At 39.0% G+C, this 15,475-nt stretch overlaps 1 protein-coding gene across 2 annotated transcripts in view; it reads left to right on the top strand.

The window, feature by feature from the left end:
* Positions 1-15,475, top strand: part of ADAMTSL3 (ADAMTS like 3) — a 419,630-nt gene that overhangs the window by 260,876 nt on the left and 143,279 nt on the right. For both annotated transcript variants that reach the window (XM_049906188.1, XM_049852500.1), the window contains exons 14-15: positions 493-640; positions 2,702-2,786. In XM_049906188.1, the coding sequence (XP_049762145.1) occupies positions 493-640; positions 2,702-2,786 (233 nt within the window). The remainder of the gene's footprint in view (positions 1-492; positions 641-2,701; positions 2,787-15,475) is intronic.

Here is a 15,475-nt window from a genome sequence, read left to right as displayed (position 1 = left end):
GTTTTTGATTGCCTCTTTGTATGACAACAATTTTGTATGATCAGACAGAGTAGAAAGATAATTCAATCTTTCCTTTAGCACGTCAAATCAAATTTTTTTTGTTGGTAGTTTAGAAAAATTTCTCTCTTTTATATAAATTGTTTTTGATAATGTCATATAAAATTTTAATCAAATTTGGGAAAACCTGCATCAAGCTTTTTTCATATTTGAGCTATAAGGCTTTAAGACATTTTTATTTTTCTTGTGCTGTGACCTTGTCTTAGAGACTCTTGGAATGGAATATTGAAAGGAGTCTGTTACTAGGGAGGGCCCCAGAAGTATAAGCGTCACAGAAAGTCGTACCTGCCCCCTCACATATGCAATATTTATCCAAAACTCTTCTTATTTAACATCCATCTAGATCAGTGGGTTTCCTTTGCCATGTCAAATTAATATCTTTATGGACGCCTTCTTATAAAAGACTATTGTTCGCTCCTTTCTTTTTCTTTGAAGTGCACAGTGACTTGTGGCCGAGGGTTACGTTACCGGGTTGTTCTGTGTATCAACCACCGTGGACAGCATGTTGGGGGCTGCAATCCACAATTGAAGTTACACATCAAAGAAGAATGCATCATCCCCATCCCCTGTTATAAACCGAAAGGTAAGTTTATGGTGTGTTTGAAATTCAAATCAAATGGTGTTTTTCAGCTCTTATTCCAATATTGCAGCATTTCTGTTTCAACTCACTGACTTTCTTGTACAGGAGCCCCAGTGGTACAACAGTTAAGTGCTTGGCTGCTAGCCAAAAGATTGGTGGTTCAAACCCATCCAGGGGCTCCATAGGAGAAAGACAGTCTTTTTCAGCATCTCCTATGGTGATCTGCTTCTGTAAAGATTACAGCCTAGAAAATCCTACGGGGTAGTTCTGTTGTGTTATATAGGGTAGCTATGAATCAAAATCAACCTGACAGCACCTAACAACAACAACTTTCTTATAACAATTGTTTTACAGACAGATTACAGTAGACCTTTCATCCTGATAAAGAGGTTGGACCTATGTGATTTATTGATCTAAAGAGAAATCTTGAGCTCCTTTTGTCTCAGTGTATAGTGAGCAGCTCCTATCTGTGTAGCCTTGTACCAACATTCTTGGTGAACATAAAACAATTGGATGCGGTCCTGCATTGGGGAAAAAAAAAGGTAGAAGGAGGATGAGCAGGAGGAGAAAGAGAACAAAGAGAGGAGAAGGAGGAGAAAGAGGAGAGGGAAGAGCAGGAAGAGATTACCTTCTCTCAAGGTTCTCATTCTTCTTTGTTCCCACAGTACTTTGTACGTACCTCTCAAATGGACTGTTAGTTTCTTGAGGGAAGAACAGTGTCATCTTCATCATATGAATGAACATTTTTAGTTCCCAATCTAAATCTTCAGATGCATTTAGGGTTTCTCCTGTAGTTCACGTTGTCCTTCGTGAATTAGAAGAAATGGGTAGCATTCATGGGTAGGAAGTCTTGGCATAATTTCTTGGATATCGTCTCCTCTCTGTCCATGATTATTTCCATATCCCTTAGTAAAGTATTACAATTCTCATGCCAAATACTTTTTTTTTTTTTAAATGGAAAAAGATCATTTCCACCTGTTAGTCAAAGAATCTTCTTTAGTACTTTGGAGGGGATGGGGATAATTCTCCTGAGTTTCTTATCCATACAAATAGCCTCATAATTAACCTTTCAAGAAAATATTTGTTTGATCATGTCTATCTTCCAGAAAAATCAATGGTAACCACAGAGAGGGGAGTGGTACAAATACTGATTATAGAACTCCATGTTGTTGATGGGTGCCGTCTATTCAGCTTTTGACTGCTAGTGACCCCATGTGACAGGGTAGAACTGCCCCATAGGGTTTTCTAGGCTGTAATCTTTACAAGAGCAGGTTGACAGGTTTTTTTCCTGCATTGGTGCTGGGTGGGTTCAATGCACCAACCTTCGATTAGCAGCCAAGTGCTTAACTGTCGCGCCACCAGGGCCCCCATAGAACTCCACAGTGAAGTCGTTTCTCCTCCCTTCTGCACTCGGTGGCACTTCCGTAGCTACTTTCTTAATGTCTATGGTTTCCCTGAGGTGGCTCAAAATTATTTCCCTTATTACTTCATAACTAGATTGTTTTTGTTTTTTTATATCTGAGGAGACTTCAGAGGAATGAAAGGGGCACCTTTCATGCCAGTTGTAATTGGTAATCATCTCTCTCAACAACTATAACAATAATTAGGGTTTGAGTAAGCCATGGTGTGGACTTTCTCCTCCTCCCAATTTCCTAAGCCTCCATGTTATTTGCTTTTCTCTATGAATTTTTTTATTCATTGGGCAAGAAGAATTTGTGGCAAAAGCAAAAAGCTGATATGATTGAAGTAAGAGCTTTAATAGACAAAGATGAGAGATTGGTATTGATTTATGAAAGGCATTTTAATGTTAACTTAGAGAGTACATTCAACTGTGCCATGGAATTATTTTGGTTGTATTTTGATAATTTGTTAATTAAAAGCTATGGCAGAATTTTTTTGGTTCAGTCCAGAAGCTACCTAATGTGTTGTGCTAAAGGACTCAATTTGCATTTGAAAAATGTGACCTCTTTAGTAATGAAATCTTCAGTGAATAACAGTCATGTATCCAAATCCTTAATGATTAATAGTAATTACGGTTGTTGTTTATGTTCCTTTTTTTCTTAGAAAAAAGTCCAGTGGAAGCTAAATTACCTTGGCTAAAACAAGCACAAGAACTAGAAGAGACCAGAATAGCAACAGAAGAACCAACGTGAGTCCAGGACCTTTTATGGGAGTAATCAGGGCATAGCCAGTTAACATGATATATGTAATTTTTGTACTCATTGGAATACAGTGATACATTTAGTATCCAAATGACCTGGATTTTCAGACTCTAGAGAGCTTGAGCTGGCTGGAATTCTTCTGTATTTCACAATTCAGCAATCCTACTTTGGCAATATCTGTGAGAAGCACAGAAAAGAGCAATGTTATTTAACTCAAAACAGACTTAGTAGTCTGTTCCAGTTAAGAGATTGTGGATTATACCTAGATTAACACATATGATTTGACCAAGAACCATCACACCATTGTACAAATAAAGCAATCAACGCATGGTTAGGTCATGGCCAACCTCTATAAGACCAGTTAAGTTAAAATGTATTAGGTGAACTAAGTGACTGTAAGGAGAAATCCCAGGGCTGCTGTGGTATGGGGCAGTGGAAAGAGCATACAACCACCACTTGGAGCCTACAACCACCATTGCTGACTGTGTGACCTTAGACAAGCCTTTAAATTTTTCTGTGTTTCATTCTGTTTCCCTATAAAATGAGCAAGTTGGGCTTGATTGGAGCCCTGGTGGTGCAGTGGTTGAGAGATCGGCTGCTAACCAAAATATCGACAATTTGAATCTACCAGCTGCTCCTTGGAAACCCTATGGGGCAGTTCTACTCTGTCTTATAGGGTCGCTATATTGTAATCAACTCAATGGCAAAGGGCTTGATTTGGTTTGGGCTTTATGTACTCAGGGTTCATTCCAACTCATAAATCCAATGACTGCAGTCCACTTGTGATTTGACAAGGCTGGATTGTGAGAGTATCAGTGGGAATTAAGAATCAAGAGAAATAAAAGAAACGTTTGGGAGAAAGGGACTGAAGAAGAGAAAGAAATCAAAGGTGCTCGGAGATTTCTAGTCCAGGAGCCTAAATGAACAACAGCACCAATGACAGACTCAAGTATTAGACAGGATAGCTGATTCCATGTCGGACATGTTAACTCCGTGGTGCTGACAGGCTGTCTACAAAGGAGCAATTCACAAAACACTGGAGGAAAAGGAATCTCAGAGGTAATATGGCCAACCCGCCTCTCAAAACAGCCATTTTTTCTTTAATACCTCCAACAACAGCAGAGTTTACTGCATTAAGAGACAGCTCATTCTTATTTTGAATAACTCAGGTTATTTGCAAATTTCTTTTTCTCTTATTGAGCCAAAATATACCTTCTTCTATTTTTTTTTTAATTTCTGCTATTGAAGCAACAGAACAAATATATCCATGCCCTATTCCATGTGACAAGTTTTTACAAGTTTTCCCCAAGATCATCAATTCTTAGCCTTTTCAGCAATTTTCATGCTTTGTTTTTAGCATTGTTGTTTTTAGATCCATAACCAACCTCATTGCTCTTTGTAGAACATACTCTCATTTATCAGTGTCCTTTTTATCTCTGGTCCAACCCAGCCATGAGTCCCAAGGGAATATGGATTTCTTCTTTTTGAGAAGGCGCCATGCCTCTGGTGATGCAGGCCAAGGGAACGGGCGCATCGCACTTACGATGTGCTGAGAGCTTTTCTACATGGACTGCTGTCAAGCCTGGATGTGAACACAGAACTTGTGGATACTGTGAGAGTGACTGACCCCAGAGCAGCTGAGTGAAGAGAGAAGAGGATTGGGCTTATGACAGAAGCTTGGAGTTCTAGAGGAAAAAGGGAACTCAGAAGAGGTGGATGGTGAAGGGGTGAAAGTAGTGAAGAGTGGAAGGAGTAGAACCAGGAGGGCTCATTGTTACAGAGATCAAAGTGGTTAGAGTTTAAAGAAGGTGTCTTAGTTATTTAGTGTGGCTTTAACAGAAATACCACAAGTGGGTGGCTTTAAAAATACATATATTTTCTCACAGTTTCAGAAGCTTAAAAATCTGAGGTCAGTGTACCAGTTCTAGAGGAAGGCTGTCTCTGTCAGCTCTGGGGGAAGACCCATGTCTCTCACAGCATTGCTCCATTCTTTGGCGATCATCCTGTGGCATTTTTTTCTCCGTTTGTGCTTGCTTTGGAAACCCTGGTGGTGTAGTGGTTAAGAGCTATGACTGCTAAAAAAAAAAGGTTGGCAGTTTGAATCCACCCAGTGCTCCTTGGAAACCCAATGGGGCAGTTCTACCCTATCCTCTAGGGTCACTATGAGTCAGAATCGACTCGATGGCATTTTTTTTTTTTTTTTTTTGGTGCTTGCTTTTCTCTGTCTCTGTGCTTATGGTGCTACTTATAACTCAGCTATGATTAGGTTTAGGGCACACCCTATATTGATAGAACCTCATTAACTTAACAAAGAAAACCCTCTTCCCAGACAGGATTACATCTGCAGGTATAGGGGTTAGGATTCTAACAGGTATTTTGGGGGGGACACAATTCAGTCCATAAGAGAAGGGTGCAACAAATAGGATTCACATCTCACAGAAAGGCAAGGAAAAAAATATAAGGAGTAAGAAAAGGCTGTTCCATTGAACAAGAAAATCTTTTTCAGTTAACTTTAGAGTAGTATCATCCAGAAGGTGGAGAAGGAAACATTACAGAGATTTAAGAAGTAAATTTGCAAAAAGAAAAAAAATGGGACAATGGGTATTTGACCACTAAAGGAAGGAGAAATACTGGTAATCAAACTAATAGAAATTTGTGTGTATGTATGTGTTTGTAGTTTTTCATTTGAAGTTAGGACAGTCTTGAACATATTAAAAAGGCAATGAGGATTTTAGAGAAGCTCGTTTACATTTCTCAATCTCTCAGCTGTTCAAAGGAAGTGGTAGGCTAAATGCTATTGAAACCTTCTCCCAGCTTTGATCTCCTGTGTTTCTGTAAAGCATGCAAGGGAAGAACCTGTGGAAAGAAAAGGATTTGAGATGCCTGAATGGTAGGATATAATTGTCACACAGGAGGGTCATAGAGTTAACAACCTGGAATAAAGCCTGCTACAAGAACCTTTTGTTCCCAAAACACAATTAAACAGTGATTGCTACCTCTTGTATAGGTTGTTTTTGCTAACTGCTGTTGAGTCAGTTCTGAACACTGCCTGGTCCTGCACCATCCTCATGATCGCTGTTATGCTTGAGCCCATTGTTGTAGCCACTGTGTCAGTCCGTGTCGTTGAGGGTCTTCCTCTTTTTCACTGTCTACTTTACCAATCATGATGTCCTTCTCCAAGAACTGATCCCTCCTCATAACATGTCCAAAGTACGTGAGACGACTTCTCACCAGCCCTGCTTCTAAGGAGCATTCTGTTTGTACTTTTCCCAAGATGGATTTGTTCATTCTTTTGGCAGTCCGTGGTATATTCAATATTCTTTGCCAGCACCGTAATTCAAAGGTGTCAATTCTTCTTCAATCTTCTTCATTCATTGCCCAGCTTTTGCATGTATATGAGGATTGAAAACACCCTGTCTTGGGTGAGGCACACCATAGTCCTTTAAGTGACATCTTTTCTTTTTAACACTTTAAAGAGGTCTTTTGCAGCAGATATAATTTCTTGACTGATGCTTCCGTGGGTGTTGATTGTGGATCCAAGTAAAACAAAATCCTTGACAACTTTTCAATCTTTTCCCCTGGAATCATTCTTTTCTCTTTCCTCTTCTCTCATGTGTAACTAACCACTGAGTCGTGCCAATTATATCTAATAAAATATTTCTCAGTTCCAGCTCCTTTTCTCCATCCCTACTGCCATCCTTGTCCAGATCCTGTAATCACTTACCAGGATGCCTACAACAGCTTTCTAATTTGTTCTCCCTCGATGCCTTCAAATCATCTTTCTACACGACCACCAGAGTGGTCTAGCTAAGGCATAAATCTGATTCTCTATTTCCACTGTTTAGAATATCCAAATGTTACCATCACCCACAGATTTGCAGTTGTTCCCAAGACCAACAAGACCTTGCAGGGCATCACCTTTCCTGGCGTCCAGCCTCACCTGTGACCACTTCATTGCTTTGCTTTGAATGGGATGCTTCAGTCACACTCAACTTATGCTTTTTCCTTGTCTAAATAATCTGTCACTTGCTTCCATCCCCTTGAACATCCTTTCTTCTCTGTTGGGAATGGCCTCCACCTGGCTGACTCTTTTTTTAAAAAAAACTTTTTGTTACAGAAAATATCAACTCTATATACAAGAGAAAACAGCATAATGAACTCTTGTATACCTATGACCCAACCTCAACAGTTATCATCTCAGGGCTAGTCTTGTTTCATTTATACCACCAACAATCTTTCCACCCCACTGGATTATTTTTGAAGCAAACCCAGACAGCATATCATTGCATTCATACCAATGTTTCAGTATATTTCTTTAAAAGATAAGGACTCTTTTTTTTTTTTAATAATCACAGTACCATTTTTTAAAATATGCTTTTCAGATCATTTCTACCAAAATCATCTGCAGTTCTTTTTAAAATGCAGATTTTTGGACCCCACTAAGTCAGCCACTCTGGGGGTGGAACCCAGTCACCAGCATTTGTAGGAGGTATATCAGATAATGTTGGACAGGGGCATGTATCCAAGTTTGGGAACCACTGGATCAGATAATCCCTAAGGTCCTTTGCAAATTCTGAAAATATTACCATTTTATTGAATTGGAAAAGGGTGATATCATGTGCACTACAGTGGAGTGTGAGGACAGTGGTGGTTCAGTGATAAAATTATTGCCTTCCATGTGGGTGACCCAAGTTTGATTCCCGGCCAATGCACCTCAAGCACAGCCACCACCCATCTGTCAGTGGAGGCTTGCATGTTGCTATGATGCTAAACAGGTTTTAGTGGAGCTTCCAGTCTAATATCAACTAGGAAGAAAGGCCTAGCCATCTACTTAAAGAATCAGCCAATTACAACCCTGTGGATCACAACGGTCTGATCCACAACCAATCTTGGGCATGGCGCAGGACTAGGCAGTATCTCTTTCCATTGTACATGGGGTCACCATGAGTTGGGTGACAACTCAACAGCATCTAGCAACAACACCACCACGGTGGGTTTAGGCCCCATATTCATTCTAAGCCTGAGTGGCTACATTATGGTATTGTAAGGTTTAAGGGCCAGGGAAGGCTTCCTGGAGGAGGTAGCACATGAATTGAGGTCTTGAGATGTGTATAGGTGTCAAAAGAACAGCATGTCAGGTATTTGGGATAGAGGATTTCATGAAGACTGGACAGTCCATATGGGCCATGGCTGGCTATTGAGAGACATCTGAGTATGGAGACATTTGACTTGACATATGACATATGACATTAGACTTGGCTGGTGGTTTTCTTCACAGAGCAAAACTAATATGGCCTCTACTCCTGAAGGATACCACTCCTTTCTACCCAGTGTGGCAGGCTCAGCTGAGAGTACCTGTTCCTGGCTTGAGCAGCCATCCCCTGCCTCCCACAGTCTCTCCCTCTGTGGTCCCTGTGCAATGTTCCTTTATAATTCACAGTGAGTGCCTGGCAGTTTCTGGCCTGTTCCTGGCTGTCTAGTGTGAAGTTTATAGTTTCCTGCCATCGCTTCTGACTCCATTCATTCCCTAGATTTTCAAACAAAACCGCAACATATCTCAGCTTCCAGTTCATCCTTTTATTACCACTGTCTTTTGTGGTTTGGGGACGCTTGCTTATTGACAATGAAAGAGAGAATGAATGCAGCTGTATTTTAAATCCCTTGAGGAAAGCCTGCCAAACCCACTTGGAGAAGATAAATATTTCTGCCTCTGTGGTTTACCATGGCCTGGGCTCTGAATTTACATAGGAAGAGGATGTTCAAAGGCTTTTTTTTTTTTTAATTGGGAAAATAAAAATTACAGCTTATAAAGCTAAGCCAAGGAAACTGCAGTTTTTTGACCTTCTTAGCTTTCAGCTGTGGAATGTGTTGAGTCGATATGATTCATCATTGTTTTACAGGTTCCTGCCCAGAGCCTTCTTAGTTTCTGTAGGGTTCTCTATGCTTCAGGAGTCTCCTTGCCTTCTCCCTCATTCTTCATATATGAAAACCAAGGAAATAAGACAGATTTAGAACACTTTATATGTTTTCTTCATTGCCATTTTAGCTTCTTCTTTTGTGGGAATCCTGTTTGTTAACATCAAGTAAGGTCATATTTTAAGAATCTGTTTTTCTAGCAATGACAATAATTATAACAATTACTATTGAGGACTTCCTATGTGCCAGACCCTGTTGTAAGTGCTCTTCATGGACTAACTCATTTAATTACTGTAACAACCCTATGAGGAGGCAATATTATCCTCATTTTAAGGATGAGGAAACCAAGGCACAGAAAGATCAAGGAATTATCCTCAATTTCAAAGCGAGTAAGTGGTGGTGGGGTGATTCCCCAGTGTGTGACACTAGAAAAGCTCCAGCATTATGTCATATGACCCTTAAAAAAAAAAAAAAAAACCCAAACCCGTTGCCATCAAGTCAATTCTGACAGCAACCCTGTAGGACAGAGCAGAACTGCCACATAGGGTTTCCAAGGAGCGGCTGGTGGATTTGAACTGCTGACCTTTTGGGTATCAGCCAAGCTCTTAACCATTGTGCTACCAGGTTGGTCTAATGGAGTAGACAGAGAGATGAGTGGCTACATTATGGTACTGTAAGGTTTAAGGGCCAGGGAAGGCTTCCTGGAGGAGGTAGCACATGAATTGAGGTCTTGAGATGCGTATAGGTGTCAAAAGAACAGCATGTCAGGTATTTGGGATAGAGGATTTCATGAAGACTGGACAGTTCATGTGGGCTATTGAGAGTCATCTGAGTATGGAGAGACCTCGGGGACAGTGGGGTGGTAATTGCAACAAGGATATGGCTGGAGAACTCAGCAAATCCTGGTAGTCCCCCATGGTGCCTTAGGAGCTTGGACTTCATCTGGAGAGAGAGGGAGCCATTTAAAGATTTTAACCAGAGAAGTGACGGAATCACTCTTACATTTTAGGAAGGTCTCTCTGGTCATCTGCAGCTTCTTTCTGATTTTCACTATAATAAATAAAACTGCAGCAAATCTCAAATTGCAGATTTCGAATTGTCTTGAGGCAAATTTGCTGTAATAGAATTTCTGGACCAGAAGATTGGCACATTGAAGGCATTTAACATCTACTGAAAAAATTTCTTTCAGAAAGTCAGTACTGATTTATGTTGCCACCAGCAGTATATGAGCTCACCCTCCTTCCACACCTTCATCAATATGGGGAAATTATCTTTTTTTGAGGCCATTTCTAATACTTTTTATAGTTTCACTTTTTACGTTTAACTTTGATCTATGGAAATTTACTTTGACATATGATATGTAATGTAAATCTAACGTATTGTTTTTCTAGTTATCAAGTTGTTAGCACGATCTATTGAATAATCTAAACCACGTGCATTGATTTAAAATTCCATACTGTGTAAACTGTGTACCCTAGCACCAAACCAAAAACTAGCCCGCTGCCATTGAGTCAATTCCAGCTCATAGCGACCCTATAGGACAGAGTAGAACTGCCCCATAGGGTTTCCAAGACTGTAAATCTTGACAGAAGCTGACTGCCATATCTTTCTCCCATGGAGCTGCTGGTGGGTTCAAACCACTGACCTTTCAGTTAGCAGCCAAGCACTTTAACCACTGCACCACCAGGGCTTCAGTACCATACTATTTGTATTACTGTAGCATTTTAGGTTTTTTTTCTATATTTGTTGTTCCTGTACAAAATGTTCTTGACTGTTCTCACCTAATCTATACACTTTAGAGTTGTATTGTTTGTTTCCAACCCCTCCCCTAAAAAATTGTCTAAGAGCTTTTGATTGGAACTGCATTTATTTATAAGTTAATTAAGGGATAATGAACATGTTTATTATTTTGATTCTTCCTGTTCCAGGGCATGTTGTGTGTCTCCATTTGTTCAGACTTTTAGGGGTAAAATCCTCTCAATATTTTGTAGTTTTAGTCATGTCAACCCTGCACATTTCTTTTGAAATTTTTATTTACAAGCTCACAGAACTTAGGCAGATTTCTTACACTTTTTAAGACTTACTTTCCTCATCTGTACTATCAGGAAAATAATGGTACTTACTCATATGGTTGTTGTAAAATTATTTAGGAATTATATTAACTAATATATTTAATATGCTTAGTACAGTGCCTGAAAGCTAATGCTAACAGTAAGTTTAGCTGAATTCTAGAAAGCTGGTAGTTTTAGAATATGTGTGTGTGTATGTGTACAGTTATATATATATATATATAGTTTTTATGTATATTATATATAAAATGATAAATACACATTTAAAGTAATATATATGGGCTACTTTTTAGAACTCTCATTTTTTTAATAAAACTTTTCAGTTAATTTTATTGTTTTTCATAATTATCATGTCATCTTCAAATAATAATTTTGTTTATTCTTCCCTAAAATTTACACCTGTCCTTTTGCCCTTCCACTTTATTTTCATTTGTATTTTTCTTATTTGTCCTTATACTTTCATATTTCTGAGGTTTTTAATTTTATTTGTGTCTTTATACATTTTTAAATTGCACTAGCATCTCTGTCTTTTAATAAGAATTTAATTCATTTAAATTCATTATCATTACTGATATTTTTAGTCCTCCCTTTTAAGTGTTTCCTTGTTTATGACGTTTTCCTGTACAAGCTATGTTTTCTTGATTTGTTTTCTCCAATAATAAGAGACATATCTTTTGCAATTTTACTTTTTAAACACGGTCAAATCTGTGTTTCTTATTGTAAGTATCAAGAATGATATTCTTTCTCTCAATAGACAATAGATAAATGGTAACTGGTGAAACGTAAGACAGTACACAATACTGGGGAAGCCAGCACAACTTGTACAAGACAAGGTCATGGGAGATCCATAGACACATCCAGACTCCCTAAGGGACCAAATTACTGGGCTGAGGGCTGTGGGGACCATGGTCTCAGGGAACATCTAGCTCAAATGATTCTCTTTCTGTTCACTTCTCCACATTTAAGATGAGTAAATTAGCATAGTTTTTTTTTTTTTTTAAATTCTCAGCCTGTTTCCTCAAACCTCCTGATTTTTGTTATTAATCTCTGAGTGTGGAGCAAGATGATTGTTAGTAAATCATTCTTACCGTATGCATTTTGGTCTTGAAAAACCTGGTTATGGTGTTTGATTTGGTTCTAAAATATTTGTTATAGCTTTTAAAATTAATTATATGTTTAAATTATTTCAATTCACACTGAAAGTGCTTACATTACACACTTTTTTAATGCTTTTTTAAAAACTGGAATAGATTTTTATATGTTTTTATTTCAGGGAGATATATAAATGGCATAATCTCTAAGAACCCTATATACTTAACAGTGTTCTTCATGTACCATTTCACATGAACAGAAGCATGAATTCTTGTTCTAAAAGGTTTTTGTTTTGTTTTTCCCTAAAACTGTGAACATATGACTCTGGATTTCTCTGTCTTTTACTATTGAAGTGGGAAGGTTTAAGCCTAGGAATACAAAATAAAACAAAACATTGAGCCTGAACAGCCTTGTCTCCTTTTGTTACCAATTTTTTTTTTTCCACTTAGATATAACCCAGACCCAAACCTTGTAAGGCTTTATTCCATATCCTTGAAATGTAGAGTATTGAGTATTTCCCAAGAATAAGTCCAGGTAGTGTTCTCTTTTCAATAATTTTGGTAAACAGTGGAATTTTTCGGGGCATAGATGCAGATCTTTCTTGGGTGTAAGGAAGTTTTCTTCTATTGCATTTATGTCTTTTCTGGGTTTTTTTTCCTTTTTTCTTATTTACTCTAAAGTTTCACTAATTATCTGTATTGAATCTCTTTATGTTTAACACCTGATTTTTTTTCATATCTTAAGCATGCAGCTGTAAACCAAAAGGATGGCAGTTTGAACCCACCTAGCAGCTCCGTGGGAGAAAAGACCTGGCAGTCTGCTTCCGTAAAGACTACAGCCTAGGACACCCTATGGGGCAGTTCTACTCTGTCACTTAGGGTCACTATGAGTCATAACGGCCTAAAGGACAGAGTAGAGCTGACCCATGGGTTTCCAAGGAGCACCTGGTGGATTCGAACTGCCGACCTTTTGATTAGCAGTCGTAGCCCTTAACCAGTACTCCACCAGGGTTTCCAACTTTATAGCACAGAACAACAATACTGTACAAAGAGGCAGGGAACATAACCTCTGTTCTCTGGCTGTGTTTCACCCAGATGTGGCTCTTCAAATATCTTCATGCAGCTGCATGCCTTTCTTAAATTAAAAAAAAAGAAATACTGTGGGGGTAAAACAAAAACAAAGTGCAGAACATTGTGAATGCTATGATGTTTTGTGTAAACTATACATATGTGTGTGTGTACATATATATACACATATACATATATAACAACCTGTGATATGCAGATGACACAACCTTGCTTGCTGAAAGTGAAGAGGACTTGAAGCACTTACTGATGAAGATCAAAGACGATAGCCTCTAGTATGGTTTGCACCTCAACATAGAGAAAACAAAAATTCTCACAACTGAACCAGTAAGCAACGTCATGATGAACAGAGAAAAGATTGAAGTTGTCAAGGATTTCATTTTACTTGGATTCACACTCAGTGCCCATGGGAGCAGCAGTCAGGAAATCAAATGACATATTACATTGGGCAAATCTGCTGCAAAAGGCCTCTTTTAAAGTGTTAAAAAGAAAAAATGTCACTTTCAGGACTAAGGTGTGCCTGACCCAGACCATGGTGTTTCAATCGCCTCATATGTATGTGAAAGCTGGACAATTAATAAGGAAGAAGAAGAATTGACACCTTTGAATTGTGGTGTTGGCAAAGAATATTGAACATACATACTATGGACTTCCAGAAGAACGAACAAATCTGTCTTGGGAGAAGTATAGCCCGAATGCTACTTAGAAGCAAGAATGGCAAGACTTCATCTCACATGCTTTGGACGTGTTATCAGGAGGAACCAGTCCCTGGAGAAGAACATCATGCTTGGTAAAGTAGAGGGTCAGTGAAAAAGAGGGAGACCCTCAACAAGATGGATTGACACAGTGGCTACAACAATGCGCTCAAGTATAGCAACAATTGTGAGGATGGTGCAGGACTGGGCAGTGTTTCGTACTGTTGTATATAAGGTTGCTATGGCACCTAACAACAACAGCAACATTGGGCTCATAAGGAGCCCTGGTGGCACAGCAGTTAAGCACTTGGCTGCTAACTGAAAGGTCAGTGGTTCCAACCCACCAGCTGTTCCACGGGAGAAAGATGTGGCAGCCTGCTTCTATAAAGATTAAAGCCTTGAAAACCCTTTGGGGCAGTTTTACTCTGTCCTATAACGTCACTGTGAGTTGGAATTGACTTGGCACAATGGATATTGGGCTCACATATAACGTCACTGTGAGTTGGAATTGACTTGGCACAATGGATATTGGGCTCACATATAGCAATGGGGTTTGTTCTGATGATTGGGGTTGTGCTATCGTGGATAATGGTAGTTAAGTTTTATCTGGAGGAAGGAGGTTGGTTTGGATAGCTTCCAGGAGAACCTTACAACGAAACTTTCTGAAATTTTAAACATTAAGCCTTGGAACTGCTTGTTATGCACACATCTCAGCGGCATTTCCTAAAGTTATTTAAGTAGAATACCAGCCCTTGGCTAAAAGAGAAAGCCAAACCCATTGCCGTGGAGTTGACTCCAACTCATAGCGACTCATAGGACAGAGAAGAACTACCCCGTAGAGCTTCCAAGGAGCTGCTGGTGGATTTGATGGGCCAACCTTTTGGTTAGCAGCCAACTCTTAATCACTGAGCCACCAGGGAGCCTGTATTCACTTAAATTTGTGAAATGTTGTACATCATGTTCCCTTCTTAGATATTTACAGTATATGTTCACATGTCATAGTCTTTGGAAAACTTTTGCAATAAATAAACATGTTGAATGTTGTTAAACCCAGTGTTTCCCAAACTTTATCGCTGGACTCTCTCCTATAAATCTTGTTAATATCTCATCACGCAAAATGTTGCGTCAGAGCATCGGAAATATATTTGTCCCTGATGCATCTATTTTTTTAAGTTAGTGCTCGGGTCAACAAACATTTCAGCAAAGGGCAAGACAGTAAATATCTTAGGCTTTGTAAGCCATACAGTCTGTTGCAGATACTCACTTCTGCCATCGTAGAGTGAAACCAGCCCTAGACAGTACATAAATGAATGAGTGTGCCTGTGTTCCAATAAAACTTTATTGATGGACACTGAAATTTAAATTTTATGTAATTTTCACATGTCACAAAATATCATTCTTATTTTGATTTTTTTCCATCTATTTAAATATGTAAAATCCATTCTTAGCTGGTGGGATATACAAAAACAGGCAGGCTGGCTTTGGTCTGCAGGCTGTAGTTTGCCAACCCCGGATTCAGTGGATAGTAATTCAGGGTAAGAAAGAACTACTTTATTCAGCCAGACTGTGCAATAGCTTTTATATTTTCAAGAAAAGCCAGGAGCTAGTGTGTTTCTAAATTAAACATAAAGAATATTAAAGCCTTATCCACTCAACAGAAAGCACTTAAGTTATCCTATAATTTAGCTTCTAAATATTAAAACAGTTTAATAAAACCCTGCCTGTTAAAAAGGGAACACTGGTGGTGTAGTGGTTAAGAGCTACGGCTGCTAGCCAAAAGGTTAGCAGTTTGAATCTACCAGCTCCTCCTTGGAAACCC

This window comes from Elephas maximus, chromosome 13 (genome assembly GCF_024166365.1).
Source record: "Elephas maximus indicus isolate mEleMax1 chromosome 13, mEleMax1 primary haplotype, whole genome shotgun sequence".
Lineage (NCBI taxonomy): Eukaryota > Metazoa > Chordata > Mammalia > Proboscidea > Elephantidae > Elephas > Elephas maximus.
This window is presented reverse-complemented; position numbering and strand designations above follow the sequence as displayed.